Source organism: Gaeumannomyces tritici (assembly GCF_000145635.1).
Source record: "Gaeumannomyces tritici R3-111a-1 unplaced genomic scaffold supercont2.1, whole genome shotgun sequence".
NCBI lineage: Eukaryota > Fungi > Ascomycota > Sordariomycetes > Magnaporthales > Magnaporthaceae > Gaeumannomyces > Gaeumannomyces tritici.
The window spans coordinates 6,839,040-6,855,283 of NW_008804545.1; the positions used below are offsets into that span (position 1 = coordinate 6,839,040).

The 16,244-nt window shown below is 59.7% G+C and overlaps 6 protein-coding genes across 6 annotated transcripts in view; 2 read left to right on the top strand and 4 right to left on the bottom strand.

Annotated features, from left to right (window-relative positions):
• The window catches only part of GGTG_02156 (1-phosphatidylinositol-4,5-bisphosphate phosphodiesterase delta-3), a gene marked incomplete at both ends in the record, with an annotated part of 3,001 nt that extends 1,631 nt beyond the window's left edge, over positions 1-1,370 (bottom strand). Inside the window, one exon of the mRNA XM_009219927.1 lies at positions 57-1,370. Within this exon, the coding sequence (XP_009218191.1) occupies positions 57-1,370 (1,314 nt within the window). The remainder of the gene's footprint in view (positions 1-56) is intronic.
• Positions 1,371-2,021: 651 nt separating this feature from the next.
• Positions 2,022-3,632, bottom strand: GGTG_02157 (hypothetical protein). The gene has a single exon (XM_009219928.1). The coding sequence runs from the start codon at positions 3,217-3,219 to the stop codon at positions 2,335-2,337; it is 885 nt and encodes a 294-aa protein (XP_009218192.1). The 5' UTR covers positions 3,220-3,632; the 3' UTR covers positions 2,022-2,334.
• A 911-nt stretch (positions 3,633-4,543) lies between these two features.
• On the top strand, positions 4,544-6,925 carry GGTG_02158 (hypothetical protein). The gene is made up of 2 exons (XM_009219929.1): positions 4,544-5,647; positions 5,722-6,925. Exons 1-2 carry the CDS (start codon positions 4,676-4,678, stop codon positions 6,574-6,576), a joined length of 1,827 nt encoding a protein of 608 aa, XP_009218193.1. The 5' UTR covers positions 4,544-4,675; the 3' UTR covers positions 6,577-6,925.
• A 610-nt stretch (positions 6,926-7,535) lies between these two features.
• Positions 7,536-8,387, bottom strand: GGTG_02159 (hypothetical protein; the record flags this gene model as incomplete). The annotated part of the gene is made up of 1 exon (XM_009219930.1): positions 7,536-8,387. The coding sequence occupies one exon, from the start codon at positions 8,385-8,387 to the stop codon at positions 7,536-7,538; it is 852 nt and encodes a 283-aa protein (XP_009218194.1).
• A 1,734-nt stretch (positions 8,388-10,121) lies between these two features.
• Positions 10,122-13,247, top strand: GGTG_02160 (clock-controlled-9 protein). Its single transcript, XM_009219931.1, has 4 exons — positions 10,122-10,425; positions 10,528-10,913; positions 10,975-11,458; positions 11,522-13,247. The coding sequence occupies exons 1-4, from the start codon at positions 10,309-10,311 to the stop codon at positions 12,614-12,616; spliced, it is 2,082 nt and encodes a 693-aa protein (XP_009218195.1). The 5' UTR covers positions 10,122-10,308; the 3' UTR covers positions 12,617-13,247.
• A 623-nt stretch (positions 13,248-13,870) lies between these two features.
• On the bottom strand, positions 13,871-16,079 carry GGTG_02161 (hypothetical protein). The gene has a single exon (XM_009219932.1). The coding sequence runs from the start codon at positions 14,954-14,956 to the stop codon at positions 14,174-14,176; it is 783 nt and encodes a 260-aa protein (XP_009218196.1). The 5' UTR covers positions 14,957-16,079; the 3' UTR covers positions 13,871-14,173.
• Between the last annotated feature and the right edge of the window lie 165 nt (positions 16,080-16,244).

Here is a 16,244-nt window from a genome sequence, read left to right on the forward strand (position 1 = left end):
CGGGCCATGGCGGCGAAGCCGAGGCCGCCGGGCCGCAGGCCGGCCGGCTTGAGGACGAAGCCGTCGGTGCCCGAGAAGAGGGCCTCGTTGATCTGCATGGCGGCGCCAAAGGTCTGCCAGTTGAGGGCGCACACCTGGGCGCCGACGGCCCAGAACTGGCGCGGCTGCAGGTTGCGCGAGCTGATGCGCGTGCCCTTTGGGTACACGCGCATGAGGTGGTGGGCGTTGTGGGCCGACACGTTGCGCGCCGCGTCGGGCAGCAGGCGCGCCAGCCCGGACTCGGACACGTTGATGAGGTGGTGGTGCGGCAGCGCCGGCTCGGCCAGCGCCGCCGCGTCCTCGAACCAGCTGTTGTTCTGCGGCTTGACCGACTGCGCGTACACGCCCAGGCCGGCGAGCGCGGGTATGACGATGCTGTTGGCGGCCGCCGTCTCCTCGCGCTTGCGCTTGTACTCGCGCCGCGCCCGGCGCTCCTCCTCGTCGTCCGACGACGTGTCGCTGTCCGAGTCCGAGTCGTCGGCGCGCTCGCCGGCGAAGTGGTACTCGACCATGACGACCACCTTGGACCCGAGCTCCTCGAGCCGCACGTGGTCGCCGTACCCGGGCTCCCCGGCGCCTGCCGCCGCCGCCGCGCGCACCGGCTCGCTCAGCAGCCGGTCGCCAAACACCTCGAGCATGATGTCGACCAGCCGCTGCTGGCCCTCGGCGTCGCAGTGGTTCTCGAGCGAGAGCAGGATCGGGGCGGCCTGGTATCCCTGGCGGTCGCCCTCGGCGGCCGCGGCCGCGGCCTCGCGGTCGACGACGTCGCGGATCGTCTCGCACACGAGCCGGAACGGTATGTTGGACACGAGCGTGTAGCCGTGCGTCACCTTTGGCTCGGCCCGGTCGTCCGGGTTGTCCCACGCGTCGATCTCGACGCAGCGCGAGCCCGTGTTGAGCGCCGTCTCGTACGCCGTCGCGCACGACGCGCCGAAGAGCTGGTGTGCCAGCAGGTACGTGTTGTGGCTCGAGCTGACGAAGTACTCGGGCAGCGGCCGCGACCGGTCCATTAGTGCCGCGGGCACTCGGATGTGCGACTGCTCCAGGAGCGCCTTGAGCGCCGCCGTCGACGGCCGCCCGTCGTCGTCGGCGTCGAGCCCGGCCTCGGCCTCGCTGAGCACCATGCGGTCGACCAGGAAGGACCGGAGCGCCTGGCTGACGCGGAGCTGGTTCTTTGTGATTTCCGACGTGCGCCCGCCGTGTCCGCCGCCGGCAACCGTGGTCGCGTCGATTTCTTCGCCCTTGTCATCGTCCTCGCTCTCCCTCCGCTTTTCAGGATTCGACGACGAGAAGGGATTTAGCCCGGATAGGCGTTTGGTTAAATCGGACATGTTGACGCTGTCGTAGAGGTATTTGGGTACGGAGATAAGGCTAGAATCCCAGAGGGAAGATGAGAGCGAAACGGGCCCCCAAAAGTAGGTTGGCCAGGCCAGGGGCTAGACAGGCCTGACAAGGTAAGGCGCATGTGAGCTAGGCAGAGGCAGCTGAGCAGATGGAGGGGGTGTCCTCGTGTGTGTGGGAGCGACACAAATGTGCACGGCGCAACCTAGCAAAGTCAATTGACACCGCTACCACCGGCGCGGGTCCCGCGGCGTGACAGGCTACGCCCTACTGTACAATGTATACTCCTGCGACGCGACCAGCACGACGCGGCCGAGCAGGGAAATGACGGAAGCGGCTGCGGGCCACAGCCTGGGCAGGCTATGATGCCATTCCATACCATGACGCCCTTAATCAGCGTCGTCAGCTTCCCCAGCCAAAAGACTTGGATGGGGTCGGTGGGGTTGGCAGGGGATCGAGGGGGTGACTCGGCGTGCCGAGTTTTCTAGAGTGGAAGAAGGCGAGTTTTGTCTGCTTCCAAGGTTGCCAAAGGTTGTCAGGCTATTCAGCGGCTTATCTGTCAGCAAGCAGCCCTACCGGTTCACATGGGAGTCCGCTGGGGGCCGCGGTCACTGCAAGGCAAGGGATACCACGCACTACAAGGGCACAGCAATTCCATGGTAAAAGTGTATCAATCAAGGTAATAAGAAATAGAAATTATGTGCCGTTGAGACATATACATGGGGGTATCCAAATATCGAGCCCTCGCCTCGCGAACAGGGCAGAAATAAAAGTTGCTCGGTGTACACCAGGAGCTTTTGGGTGCGCTGTGCTGACAGCGGATAAATCAAGGTTGCGCTTCTTTGCGCGTGGTGCGTATAAAAGAAGAGGGCATGTATCCAGATGGCCAGATGGAAGGAATGAAAGCAGGCGCCATGGCGTTCGTCACTCCCGCGGTGGCGGCGGCGGCTTGTCTCATATTGACCCAGCCACGGCGTAAACGAGCCAGGTCGAGACGACGCCCAACGCCAAGTTCATGGCGGCTCCGCCGCGGCGAACGCCCGAGTCGACCTCCTTGGCTGCGGCCGCGTTCTCGCTCGGCGGGTTGTCGACGACCTTGCCCGACGCCGCCGAGAGGACCTTGCCCGTCGGGTACTCGATGTTGTAGACGGGCTGGTTCGTCAGCACCGCCGGTACGCCCAGCCCGGACTTGCACTTGGGCTGGTTCTCGCCCGCGGCCCAGTCGGGCGGCGTGCAGACCTCGTCGTGGCCCCACGAGCAGACGGGGTCGAGCACGTTGTAGAGGGCAAAGTTCTTGGCCACCCAGCTGTCGGGCCGCGAGGAGACGCAGTTGTACAGAAAGTTCATGCTGTTGGACGCGCTCAGGGCCAACTTGCGGTCGGGCGTGCGCAGGAGCGAAGCGCACGCCTCGGGTTGGGCCTCGCGGTACTCCATGGCGACGGCGCCGCCGGCCGTCGGGTTCGCGCGCGCCGACGCACCCGTCATCAGGTAGTTCCATGCGTCGTAGCTGACGTCGAAGGCGCCCTCGGACTGGTCGACGCGCAGCAGGTGGACGGTGCGCCCCTCGTGGCTGAGTGAGATGCAGATCTTGTCGCAGTCGACGGTGCCGGGCCAGTACGCGATGCGGTTCGTGTCGACCTTGCAACCCAGCACGCCGACCGACGACGAGTACTGCGAGTGCGGCGTGGCCCACACCGTGCCCTCGGCCTGCTGGGCGGCGGCGCCGGGGAGTATGAGGGACGGTGACGATGCCGGCGCGAGGAGGTCGAGGAGGTGCAGGGCGCAGATCGCCGCGATCAGCGGCCGGCGCCGTGGGGAAAGGAGCGTGGGACAGCACATGGCAAGTGCATGAGGCGCAAAGACCAGGGGGCCAAGCCGAGACAGAAAAAAAAGAATGCAAGGGGCGATATAGACGCCGATGTATGTCTCTGAGAGTGTGCTGTAAGGACCGATATGCGCAAAAATAAACTGAATGAATGGCTTGCCACTGGTGCGGCCTGGGCTATCGGCTCAACTACCGAGCGAGGGCATCAACATGCGACATGGTCGGCGCAAGAGAAGAGAGGGTTGGGGAGTAGCAAAGACTCGGTCCACCACGGCGGCAGCAGACTCTCGAGCCCTCTCCCCTGTCTTCTCATTTCCCATCGTCAGGCACCTGCGCCAACGCGATTGGGCGACGCTGACGCAGGAACCAGGCCGCCCGGGATTCAAGGGTCATCCCCACGATTTAGCGCGGCCAGTCACGATTCACCATCTTGACAAAGTGGGGAGTCAAGGGAGGAAAATTTGGTTGGCTGCAAAAAAAGAGAGCACAGTGAGACATAAAAAAGAAAAAGACGCCCGTGCGACCACCAGCCCGAAATGCGGCCTGAGGCTGCAGCTGAAGCATCACTAGCGATGCCATTACGCTGGCCCATCACGGTCACTAGCAAAACGAATGTGCCACTTATTGCGATGCTGGTGGAGCAAGAGATGGGGAGGGCATCGTGTGGACACGATGGTGTAGTCGGCAAGTGGGGGACGGTGACGGCGACTCTAATGGCCGATGGCTGGTAGGTGACTGTCACTTGGCCTCTATGGTATCGAGTAAAACTTGGTTCGAGGTTCAGCTATCCCAAACCAGCAACAAAGCCGGAGATATGGGCGTGGCGGCTGTTGCCGCACAAGGCAATCCGGGATATTAAATCAGTATGTCGAAATGGGAACTGTGCCCGACAAGACACTTCTAATAGAAGTAAAGACGCGCGCTGTCTTTTAAGAAGGGCCCACTGACAACGCCCAGCGGCAGCTGCCAAGACAAGCATGTCGTGCTGTGTTTAGCTCCGACGCCACCATCCCTGAACACTTTTTCTTGAACCCCTTCGCAAGCGCCATCATCCTTTGTGCGTTAATACATATTCGTCCCAACTCCTTACCGCGTTTTTGTCGCTTTTGATACATGGCTCCTGTTGCGCCATTGTCTTGTTAGCAGGAGAGCGACGAACAATGCCATCCATGCTCTTTGTGCTCGCCCAACCGGCAGCGGGCGGGTAATCTTCAGCCAATCAGCCATAGGATCCCTCGCACCTCTCCAACATGCTCGTCGCAACCGCGCTGTCCGCGGCGTGCTGATGCACAGCATGGGGCCAATGTCGAGTCACGACCCTGGTGGACTGATAACACCTCCCGACGGTCCGAAGCTCGCTTTCTCCCCAACATCAGCGGAATCGAGCTCAAGCTAGCCTCTGAGCTGTGTTTCTGTTCGTAAAGCCTCGCCGGCCTACTCTCGCGACTACCCGAATGGCAACAACGAGCCATGCGGACCCACGTACTTAACCCCCTGGCCGCGGCCGTGCTCTGCGTGCTCTTCCCGTCCGTGGTATATTCGGACGCACCCTCGATCGGCTTGCAATGGCCCTCATCGGCCCCGTTAGCCCCCAGCCCAGAGGCCGCGCGTCGGAATGCCTTCAAGATCTTCAACGCCGTCCACTCGGCGGCCCGCCAGTGGGGCTCGTCCCTCGACCACAACGGCATGTCCTTCTTCCTCGCCACCGTGCCCGAGGGCAGCGTCTTCTTCCACGGCGACAGCAAGCCGGACAGGCCCGAGGGCGTGGAGTGGCTCGCCTTTGAGATGGAGCACGCCCAGGTGTTTGCCCGGTCCGAGGACCCCGAGAACTGGCCGCCTCAGGCCAGCCGGCATGATCTTCTTCGGTATGAAGGACACGGCAGCAAAAGTCTCCTGGCCCAAGCCGCGCCGCGTCCGGCGGTTCCCGGTTATCAACAACGCCCGATGGTCTTGTCGGACGGCGATTCCAGCGAGCCCGATGAGCATGGCGACGACGACGACGACGACGACGACGACAGGAGGCGCCGGTTGCGCCGGTTCCGCCCCGGCCGCGGCTACCTCCACACCTACCGCGCGCAGCGGCAGCTCAACCTACTCTACATCGACGGCATGGCGGCCGGCAAGTGCGCGTACGGGCCACTCGACACGCAGAACTACGTGCTGCTGGACTGGGATGTCAGCAGGCCCGACGCTGGCTGGAACGACGAGCTGGCACGCGCCAAGCAGCTGTGCGACGTCGCCAATACATGGGGCGACGCCGGCACGCCCATCGACGGCTTCGTGCGCATGGAGGCCGGGTTCGAGATCATCTACTGCCATTTTGAGGAGGGCGGCGGGCTGGAGCCCGTCGCCGTCGACGCCAGCCCCTTTATGAACGAGACGGGCTGGGTGGACTGGGAGGTTTCTAGGTTTGAGTGGATACGGGCATCCACGCTGAGATATGTGGGTGTTCATTTCCCTCGCTTCACACTTGCGTCAAACATGCATTGCTGACGTTGCCCCTTGCCGCCACGTAGAACGGTCTCCCCGCCGACAGGATAACCATCGACTGGTCGAGCATGGTCTCGGTCTTCTTCTACGACGTCAACATCACGAATCCGGACCCGAAGCGCCCCGAGCTCCCGCGGGTCCTCAACACCACCGCCCGGGAGCGGCAGGCCATCAAGCAAAGGGTCGGCGAGGTCCTCCAGGAGCGGCACCCAGCAAACAGACACGGCGAGGCGGCCGCCCGGACAAACATCAACTGGCAGGGGGTGGTGGACATGATCGTGACGAGGTACTCGGACCGGCTCGCCCTGCTGGCCAGCGGCGACCTGTCGACCGGCGAGTCGCGCTCCATGGCCAACTTCCTGCTCTCGCCCTTCACCGACGCCGCCGGCGGCCCCGCGCCGTACCGCCCGTCGCTCGAGCGCTGCGCGTCGCTCCACCTCGGGCCCGCGCTCGCGCGCAACGGCACCTCGGCCTGGACGGCCCAGGACGAGCTCATCGGCGCGGCCGTGGGGGCCGTGTCGCGCCGCATCTGCCAGGTGCTCGTCGACGCGTGGGTGGCGCTCGGCGGCTCCGGGTCCCGACGAGGGCAGCAACGACGGCAGGAGGAGCAAGAGGAGGTCGGGGAAGAGACGGTCAGGGTGGACGAGTGGGTGGCAGGGCTTGTCGGGGAGCTGGGCTGGACGACGTGGCGCGAGTGCGGCAAGTGCGCGTCGCCACGCGAGGTCTGCTTCGTGGCCATGTTCCCCTTGGGCGGGCCCGAGGACCACTATGCACCTCGGTGCAGGAACGCCACCGAGCTGGGCCGCGGAGGCGGGATGAGCTACTGGCGGTGGGATCCACGCGGCAACAACTCTGCGGCTGCGTCGGGCGAGTCGCCTTGACGTGAGAGCCTATCTACGTACGTGCCATGTAGTCGCACGATAACATGTTGTTTGGGGCTTGCAAGGAGATGTGTGCTCATGTCGTGGGTGGCGCTGTTGGGCGCATGTCATGCGGGACGAAGCGGCGCACTGATAGATAATTGGCAATACGGTGGTCGACGTCTAACCCCCCGACAGCAGCACGTAGCCGTTGCGGTTCCCGAAACGTGCAGGATAGAACACAGCTGCTCTGCAGGGGCTGATATCGCCGTATGAGCAATCCTAGGTGGCGCCTACCGCCTAGATAGTCCTGACCGAGGTGGCTGCCTCTATCTCGGCTCATTCGGGATGTCGACGGGCCGGATGCCACATCCGCCTTGCTCCAGTTGCTATCAAAGCGGGCCACTATTGTGGCTCTTGCCATCGCCTGATGTACGCGCAGGCACTTGCTCTCCGTCCAGCTGGGACGCACACAGAGCCCACAACATCAGGCACAGAAACACCCGACTGCTTGGTCTTATCTTTATGACTCGTCCAACGCCAAGGACGGAGTCGGGAAGGGGAAAAAGTGGCGGTGGGGGGAACGGGATGATCAGTGGGTTGTGGTCTGTGGGACAGACGCAGTACCTACCGCCCGTCATCCATTGTGGGCCGTTTCCCCAGGGGCAAGCGATAGGGAATAATGGGGAACGAAACATCGACGGGGTGGGGGATCATGACAACCAAAGCCAATACATGTGAAGCTGAACGTCGATAGAAAATGCCTCGCCGCCGCCGCCGCGTGACGGCGGCGTTTTCCTGACCGGCGGATCAGAGAGTAACGCAATAGCGAAACCGCTACCACACTGGATTTGATAAGACGGGAGCAAGCAGGCTGGCCAGCGTGGGGGTCCTCCGTATATTCTTTGCCGAGCGACGTGGAGTGCCGCAATATGCACATTGGAATGGAAAAGTGATGTGAGCCCACAGGCGTTGGCAGTTCAGCCCAGCCTCCTCCTGCTTGGCCTCCCGTCCTCCTGCTTTGGTGTCGCTTCCGGCTTATTAGATCTTTGGCCACATGATCGATCCGTGGTGTGCCCCTTTTTGCAATCCGAGGGACGAGCAGACAGGCTCGTCTCACCCTCCCTCCTGTGTGGTCCAGCGCCGACCGGCGAAGCGCCCCGCAGGTCGGACCATGTGTGGGACAGCAGGAGAGCACACCGCCTGCACGGCTTGTAATCCTGGCATTGTGCGCCTATTACGAGGCGCAACAGGTCGCCTGCATTCAACGAATGGAGAATCTCAGAGAGCAGGTTGGTGGTAGGTGGTGCACCTCGGGAAGTAGCATTTTGTAACTCGCGCATTGGTAGAGATGCAGAACCAGGCACATCACCGACGATGCTGCGACAGATGCTGCCCATTCTTGCGCGCCCAAAATCACAAGGCTCTACTCCATAGTGCTCGGCGCCCGACTCCCAAACCTCCAAACAAGACACAGCAACCCAAACACGAAAAGGCAGACCACCCCATCGCCAGAGCCCACTGCCCACTCCCACTGCCATGCCACGCATCCCCTCCGTGCTGCTAGTGAGGGGCTCCTTGCAGCGTGGGGCCGTCTTAGTTGCAGCTCTAGTGGGCAAGCATGGCAAACCCCAGCGCCCAAGGCCAGGGCTGATGGCGGGCGCAAACATTGGGCCAGAGCTCCACCGCGGTGCGCTAGCGGACCGGGGAAGCCCAAGTTGCGGGCGCGGGGCAGTTACTGCCCTGTCCCTGCCCCACGCCTTCTGTTGAGGGGCAAGGGAGCTCTGTCCGTACGTCGAACCACATTCTGCCGTGCGCCGACTGAGCTCCATGCAAGAGCAGGAAGGAAGGAGGGAGGGAGGTACTGGGAGGCGCTGGAAACGGACGGGAGTCTGCTGCCGCTACCACTCTAGGCACGGCTGCCCAACTCGCACGGGACGACCGACGGCTGGGACAAAAAGAAAAACTAACACCACTTGCAAAGTCGGAATACACATCTTGTGCTTTTCAACGTGGCGTATTCGGTAGGTCGAGGGGCAGGTGATCGATGGGTGCAGTACATCTCCCCGGCGTCAAACAAGCAAGTCTTACGGACTGCTGCGTTCTGCACTCTGCGTTCTGCGCTGTTGCGTTACTTGCGCGTCGAATGGAGCTCTGGTAAGACAGCTCTGCCAAGACGCAGCAACCCCAAGCCGGAAATTTGGTGGTCTGCGGGAGTTGACCCAGGCCCGGGGTGATCTTTGATGTCATACAATCTGTGCCAAGAACCCACCGGCCGGTAAAGAGCTCTGCTTTGGACCCCCCCGCCTGGACCCTGTTTATCCATGCTCCTTCTTGCCCCTCTTGTAGATCTTGGTGGGATAAGCACTCAGCATGTGGCCGCTTGCGATGCCCAACGCGCAATTTCCTGTCTGGAGGCTCTCGGGCTGCCTGGCTGCCCTCAACGAACTAGGGTGACACTCGACTGTCGGGTGCCCGTTGTTTCGTTTCTCGACAGCCGCGGGGATGCTACAACGGCATCTGGGTCGAGGCCGAGAGAAGCGAGGGGTGGGTGGAGGCCAGGCCCGACTGCAAACGGCAACCCCATTACCGGGGAAAGAACGTTACCGTTTTTGCGGCTTGGGCGATGGCAGAAAGAGGTAGACAGTCGCCATTATGGGCGAGCTCGTGTCCTGATGCTTGAAGGTGTAGCTGTAAAGTGGCATGCGAATAACGTATGACCAAAACGACCCCTGCGCCGGCTTTTTCCCAAGGTTCCTTCCCTTCTTCTTCAAGGCTCCACCCAGTCCATAAGTCCATGCAAACGCGTACCGAGACTGACGCCCAGTCGAACGTCGGCCAGCCATCTGTACTCTGTTCCGTATGTAGATCTAGAAGCTGCAACCTAGCGCCAGATGCACGCACTCGTCCAACGGCAATAGAGAAGTCAAGGGGGCGACTTTGACGGGCATGAATGCAGACCAGTCCGGGCTCTAGAGCCCCTCTGCTGCAACGGTAGAGCAGCTTGACGCCACCACCTCAAGGCAACAATCAGGATGTAGTGCAGCTCCTCCAACAGTCGGTGAATGCAGGTCTGTGGAGGAGGGAGGTGAAGGAAGGAAGGCGTGGCACGCAGAGAGCTCTCAGAGCTGCATGCTCTTGGATCTGTGCTCTGCAGGCAGAGGAGGGGGCGGACCTGGGCTCCTGCCTGCACTTGGGTCTGTTGTCAAACTGGCAAAGGGCCGTGGCGTGTGTCACCGCCTTCCCGAACCTGCCGTGGCCCCAACTGCTAATTTGTTCCCGACGAGGAAGGCACCTGGGAGCAACGTCGAGGCTCGTCACCCCCTCAGGACGCCAAGTCGCATTGATGCTCTTCCCAACTTGTGCCCAGCCCGTACCCCAGCCCACGGCCATCCCACCTCAGCCTGCAGCTCTCCCACCCTTTCCCACCTCCTCCCACCACACCATCCCGCCACCCACAACCCACAACCCACCCCAACCTTGCAACCCGCATTGGGTTCCTTTTGTTTTTCTCTTTTTTTTGTCTCGTCATCTCGACCTAACCAAACAAGGCCGTCCTCGCGGCACACGAGGATCCAGGTCCTCAAACCAAACAAAACCCGACCTCTTCCCCTCCTCCATCCTCTCGTTTTGTTCTGTGTTTCCTGATCCTCATCCTTCTCTCCGCCCAGACGCGAACTCTCGCTAGCCTGGTCGTCTCGTCTCTTGCAAATCCGCATCATCTCCAAAGCATCGCCCGCCTTCCCAGCAGCCATGGCCACGGCTCAGAAGACGGCGGTTCGTCAGTTCTCGACGGGCGCTTCGGCGCACCGTCGTCGACAGATGAGCACGCTGATCGAGAAGGAGGGTCACTTTGGCGTCGAGCTCACGGTACGTCTATCACTCCTCGCTCACATCTCCTCCTTGCAGATTCTTGTTCCGTCCTACATTTGCGGACGTGGCCGCTGATCGTCCTCTATTCCCGTCTGAAAGACGCTGTACCTGGGTATCTCGGCCGTTTTTGCCGACGACCACACTGCGGTTGTCGCCATGGCCATCCATGATACCACCTACCTGATCGACTTCTCGATCAAGCATCTCGTTCTCGATGATGCCCTGAAGATGGGAGAGGATGTTATCGCCGACTACGTCATCACGGCTACAAAGGAGTACGAGAGGGAGAACTTCGCCAAGTTTATTGGCGCCGGTCTCCCCACGACTCTCAGGTACATGAGCCCCACTCTGTGCTCTCGCCTTTGGCTTGAGCTTGACGTTGTCCCGATTGCCATCCGTCCCGACAATGAACACAAGGAAATCACTTTCTGGGATGTCAAGCGCGTCGATGAACAGGCCGACTCGATGGCCCGCAAGTGCATCATGTAAGTCTTTCTCTCTGATTAACAATGTTCGCAATCGGAATCTAGCTGACACGGCAAAAAGGCACTTCGGCCCATCGCTCTCTCCTCTGTTGCATGTCGGCTTCCGTGGCGTCGTTCAGACCGACGCCGGCTTCAGGGCTCATCTCAACACTGTACAGAACCACAAGGACACGGCATCGGCTGCCACTTGGGAGACTATGCTGCGCTTTGCCAAGCAGCTGCGCGGCAACAAGACCAAGATTGCCTTCTTCAGCAGCACGCCCCAGGGCGGCGGCGTCGCTCTCATGCGTCATGCTCTTGTCCGCTTCGCGCGCCTCGTCGGCGTGGACCTGACGTGGTATGTCCCCAAGCCGCGTCCTGGTGTCTTCAGGATCACCAAGAACATCCACAACATCCTCCAGGGTGTTAGCCACCCCGATCAGCGCATCTCCCAGGAGGAGAAGGACGCCATCATCAGCTGGATCACAGAGAACGCTCAGCGTTACTGGTTCTCGGAGGGTGGCCCTCTGCGCCCTGCTTCGGAGGGTGGTGCCGATGTTGTCATCGTAGGTTTCCTCCCCGGCCCCGATTTCCACTATCTCTGGCGCTCGCTGACTGACGCACGACAGATTGATGATCCGCAAATGCCTGGCCTGATCCCCATGATCAAGAAGATCACGCCGGACCGCCCTGTTCTATACCGGTCGCACATTCAGATTCGCAGCGATCTTGTCGCTAAGGCCGGCTCCCCGCAGGCCGACGTCTGGGACTTCCTCTGGAGCAACATTCAGGGCGCCGACATGTTCATCAGCCACCCCATCCCCATCTTCGTGCCCCACAACGTGCCTCGCGAGAAAGTCACGTACTTCCCCGCCACCACAGACTGGCTTGATGGCCTGAACAAGCCCCTCAGCCGCTGGGATGCTGGCTACTACGGCCACCTGTACAACGTCGCCGCCCACTCTCAGCGCCAGACCGAGCTTAACTGGCCGGCCCGCAAGTACATCATCCAGGTCGCGCGTTTCGACCCGGCCAAGGGCATTCCCACCGTCATTGACTCGTATGCCGAGTTTCGCCGCCGCTGTCCAGAGAACGGAATCACCGACATTCCTCAGCTTATCGTCTGCGGCAACGGCTCGGTCGACGATCCGGATGCCTCGATGATCTACGACCAGACAATGACCCAGATGGAGACGCACTACCCTGACCTGATTAAGGACGTCAGCATCATGCGCCTCGAGCCCAACGACCAGCTGCTCAACACCCTCATCGCTAATGCCCATGTGGTCCTGCAGCTCTCCACTCGTGAGGGTTTCGAGGTCAAGGTGTCCGAGGCGCTCCACGCCGGTCGCCCCGTCATTGCCACACTGACTGGCGGCATCCCACTCCAGGTAAAGGACAATGTCAATGGCTTCCTGGTCCAGCCCGGCGACTTCAAGGCTGTTGCCGGTCATCTCATCAACCTCTTCAAGGATGAGGAGCTTCACAAGAAGATGAGCCACGAGGCTGCCACTGGAGTTTCTGACGAGGTCGGTACTGTCGGCAACGCTCTCGGCTGGTTCTATCTGGCCGCCAAGTGGCATGAGGACGGCGTCGAGAAGAACGGCAAGGGTGGTCTCCGCGGTGACGAGAAGTGGGTCAACGACATGGCTCGCGACGAAGCCGGCTTTGCCTACGCTCAGAACGAGAACCGCCTGCCCCGCCACTTTACCCAGAAAAAGTAAAGTATGAGCATTGAGAGTCCTTTGTCTACCCGGCATCATTCAGCTCTCTTCACTTCGCCTTCCTTTTGTCTCTGATCTCTTCGGAATTGTGTGCCGATGAGGCTATCACTGCCTTGTTCATGATGTTTGCTTTGCGTTGCCTTTTTGTCTGGAATTTTCAACACGGCTTTTGTGGTGGCGCGTCGTACACAAAATACGAAGGGATTTGCTGGAGCTGCCTGTGCTCCTGCTAATGATTTTCTTTGTCATTTTCCTTTTTTTCGCGATGCCTTTTCTCTTCCCACCAAAAGTTGACTTTTCCATTCTTTCTATTTTCCACTGGCGCACCTCTGGTAAACTACCACAACGTCTTTCTGTGGTCTACCTCCCAGGTAGTCGCCATAGATTAGTTGGGATGGGACATTTCCGTCACTTGACCATCTTCTGTCCGCTGTCTTCTCTATCTGTTTACTATTGCCTGATGTTTCGAATCTCGCCGTTTACGGTTTTATTGTTTATGGTTTCATTCCTTTTCTTGCATGGTGCCGTTTTGGCACGATGGAGGTAAAAGTCAGCTGCGGTGTAGAATGGTTCTAGCTAGATCCCTTTCTCATACAGATGCTTAGAGAATAAACCAGAATTCTTGTTGAAATGTGGATACTGCGCCTTTATGGGAAACTTGACAAGGCTATCACCTCCCACTTAGCCGCGATACTACTGTGTCTTTATGGATTTCAAGAGCAGGTCTTCAGATGTTAGTTAAGAGGACACTAGTTTGATGTCCTCATGCTTGCTAAAGACGTAATTAATCAACACTCCTCTTTGTTCTGGCTGCCACAATCCTCGTTTCCTTTACTAATTAACCAGTAAATTTCGTGGCTGTAAACGCTTGTTCTATCGACCGTTTTAAGAAAGAATAAAAACGCAAAGCGAAATGATTACTCTTCATGAATTTATGACCCACACATTGCAGACAGAGGCTAGTGGAATTAAGCCTCATTGGCTGTAGCTAGAGTTGAACACACGACTTTTTGAGTTTACCCAAGACTTTCCAGTTCCATGATGAGTTTTTAAGCTTTAGACTTTTGGGAAATGGCAGCCGTAACCCTCAGAATGATTATTTACTAGGTGATTGATCTTTTGGGAAACTTGGGAAATTGCGTTGAGATTCGTCCGTAATTATCATGCAAGTTGGCTCCGTACCTATATATTATCTACCGTAACGCATTACTATAAAGTGTAGGTAATCACCGTGGTCTCTAGCATTTATAGTGAGAACTGGAAGTTTAATGGTAATGGCATCGCGAGTATTATTGATTAAAATCTACAGTGTCCAAGCCGTACTGCTCGTATCTTTGCGTAGAGCGGACGGCGTGGTATGAGCAGGACTGATTATTCAGAGTCGCAGTCCCTAAACCGGAGACTGAGCTCGGCTGCGCTACTTGCTTACCTAGAACAGCCGGTATGTCCATCGGCCCTCGGAGGCAACAGCAGCACAGCGACAGGGGGTGCGACCTGATTTGGCTACAAGAGAGAGTGTGTGTGGGGGGTCACTTACCGTCAGCCCTCGCCGTGCGATCAGCGGCTCGAGGAGGAGCTGCGCTGGTCCCGGAGCCAGGCGTCCACGATTAGCACGAACTCCTCTAGTGCGGCCGTCTTGCGCGCGTGGTCCCACCGGAGGTTCTCCCAGAAGATCTCCCGCCAGGGCCGCAGCTTGCGGGCAACCAGGTGGCTCGCGGCCGCGGCGGACTTTGCCAGGGCCAGGATCTCCTCCTGCGTCTTCTCGTCGCGCCGCTGCTCCTCCTCCTCGGTCGCCGTCGTCGCCGTAGTCTCCTCGCCCTCGTCGTCCCCGCCCTTGTCCTTTGAAAGGCCCTTGCGCAGGGCGGTGGCGTCCTTGAGCAGACCGAAGAGGCGGGCGTAGACGTGCAGATCTAGGATTTCGCAGGCGGTCAGGTCGGCGACCACGCCGTCATCCCTCACCTCCTCCTGGCCGGCAGCGGCGGCGGCGATGCGCCCGGGCCGGGGGAGGAAGACGGAGAACGTGCGGGAGGCCAGGGTTTGGTCGCCGCCCAGGAACCGGTCGAGCGCCCGGTAGAGATGTGAGCACTCGGAGAGCATGTCGCCGAGCGCATGGAGAGTCTGGTGCAGGCTCTTGTGCTGCGACTCGCGGAGCGCCTTGCGCTGCGAGGCCTTGGCTTCCTCCGGGGTCTCGGCCTGGTGGTTCGGCTCGAGCGCCCGGCTCGAGGCGAAGCTGAGGAGCCGGTTGGAGCCCCGGTAGCGAATCGGCCGCTGGGCCGAGCTGGAGGACGAGGGGCTCGACGAGCGGGGGCTCGAGGTAGGGGAGGCAAGGGGAGACCACATGATGGGCTAGATCGGGGGCTGGTCTTCAGCGGGATGAGATGACACTGCAGGAGTAGATGGTGGCTGGCCGCTTCTCGCTTCTCGCTCGTAGTCTGCTACTTTCTCTGTAGGTTCCCTGACTTTCCCGATTTGGAGCAAGCGGGCCGGGATCATAGGGCGCCGCGAATAAATATCGACGCTGCATCGAGTGTGTGAGTGTTGCGCAACAAGGGCGAAGGCTGCCCTGGCGGCTGTGAATCATGGCTTTGTCTCTGCGGCTTCCATTGTTTCTTGTCTCCTCGGGCCGTCTCAGCCGCGGTCACTGTGTTCTTTGTTCTATGCCCAACCGTGATTTGTGCTTGCCAAGGCGGCCATCGTGAGCTGGTCTCGGGGTCGGCTGTGCGCATTTGGTCGGTCGGAGGGTGATGAAGACAGTCGCACAGCAAAGTCGAGGTAGGGTGTCGCAAGGCATCGTTGCAAACTTGGGAACAACATGGCCGGCGCTTGTTGTTGCCTGAACCGAGGCCAAGTTTCTGTCGATGAGCCTGATGTTGAAAGAAGAAAAAAAGGCTGGTCGCAAACGTGCATGCGCTAGTGATGGCACAGGCCGGCGAGCGGGGCCAGGAGTACCGTCTGGTTCCTGCAGCTTGGTCCCCATTACCAAAAATGGGCTGACGGCTCCCCGGTTCCGCCCGCGTGTAGGGCGAATGTGTTCCCTAGACGATCTCGGTAGCGAATGGGCGTGGATCTGGGAATTTCTGGGAGAGAATTAGCTTGTCCGCGCAAGTACCGGAAAGGGAAATCTGGCCCGTTAATATCAATGGCGAGGCGACGAGGGGCGGGTGCGATTGGGGGAGGAAGAAAAACTGGCATGATGTTGTGTTTTTGGAGTTAGCCTCTGGGGGCTCGTCTGTTTGCTGGGCGGACTGAAGAATCGGAACACTTTTTTTCAGCTTCAAGATGCAGCAGATCTTGTTGAGGAAGCTTTTCCGCGGAATCAAATTTCTACTGGAAGAGAATAGGGATGGATTGCAAATAGACGCGGCGTAATATAGAGGCATCGATTTGAGGGGAGGATGGCTGTGTTGTCTTTTTAGAACCCTGAGCTTCTTTTGTTTACCCCTGATACACCATATGATGAATGCAGTGTCGGGCCCGACACCTGGTCTTGGCCGTAATGCCCCTCAACCATTCCAAATACCCTTCACCTGATAGGCGTCAAGATGCATCCTGGGGTGCACTGCGACTTCAAATCGTGGCAGTACCTGGGGGTTCGACCACAGCACTGGGATCGTTTTGGGCATGTGGC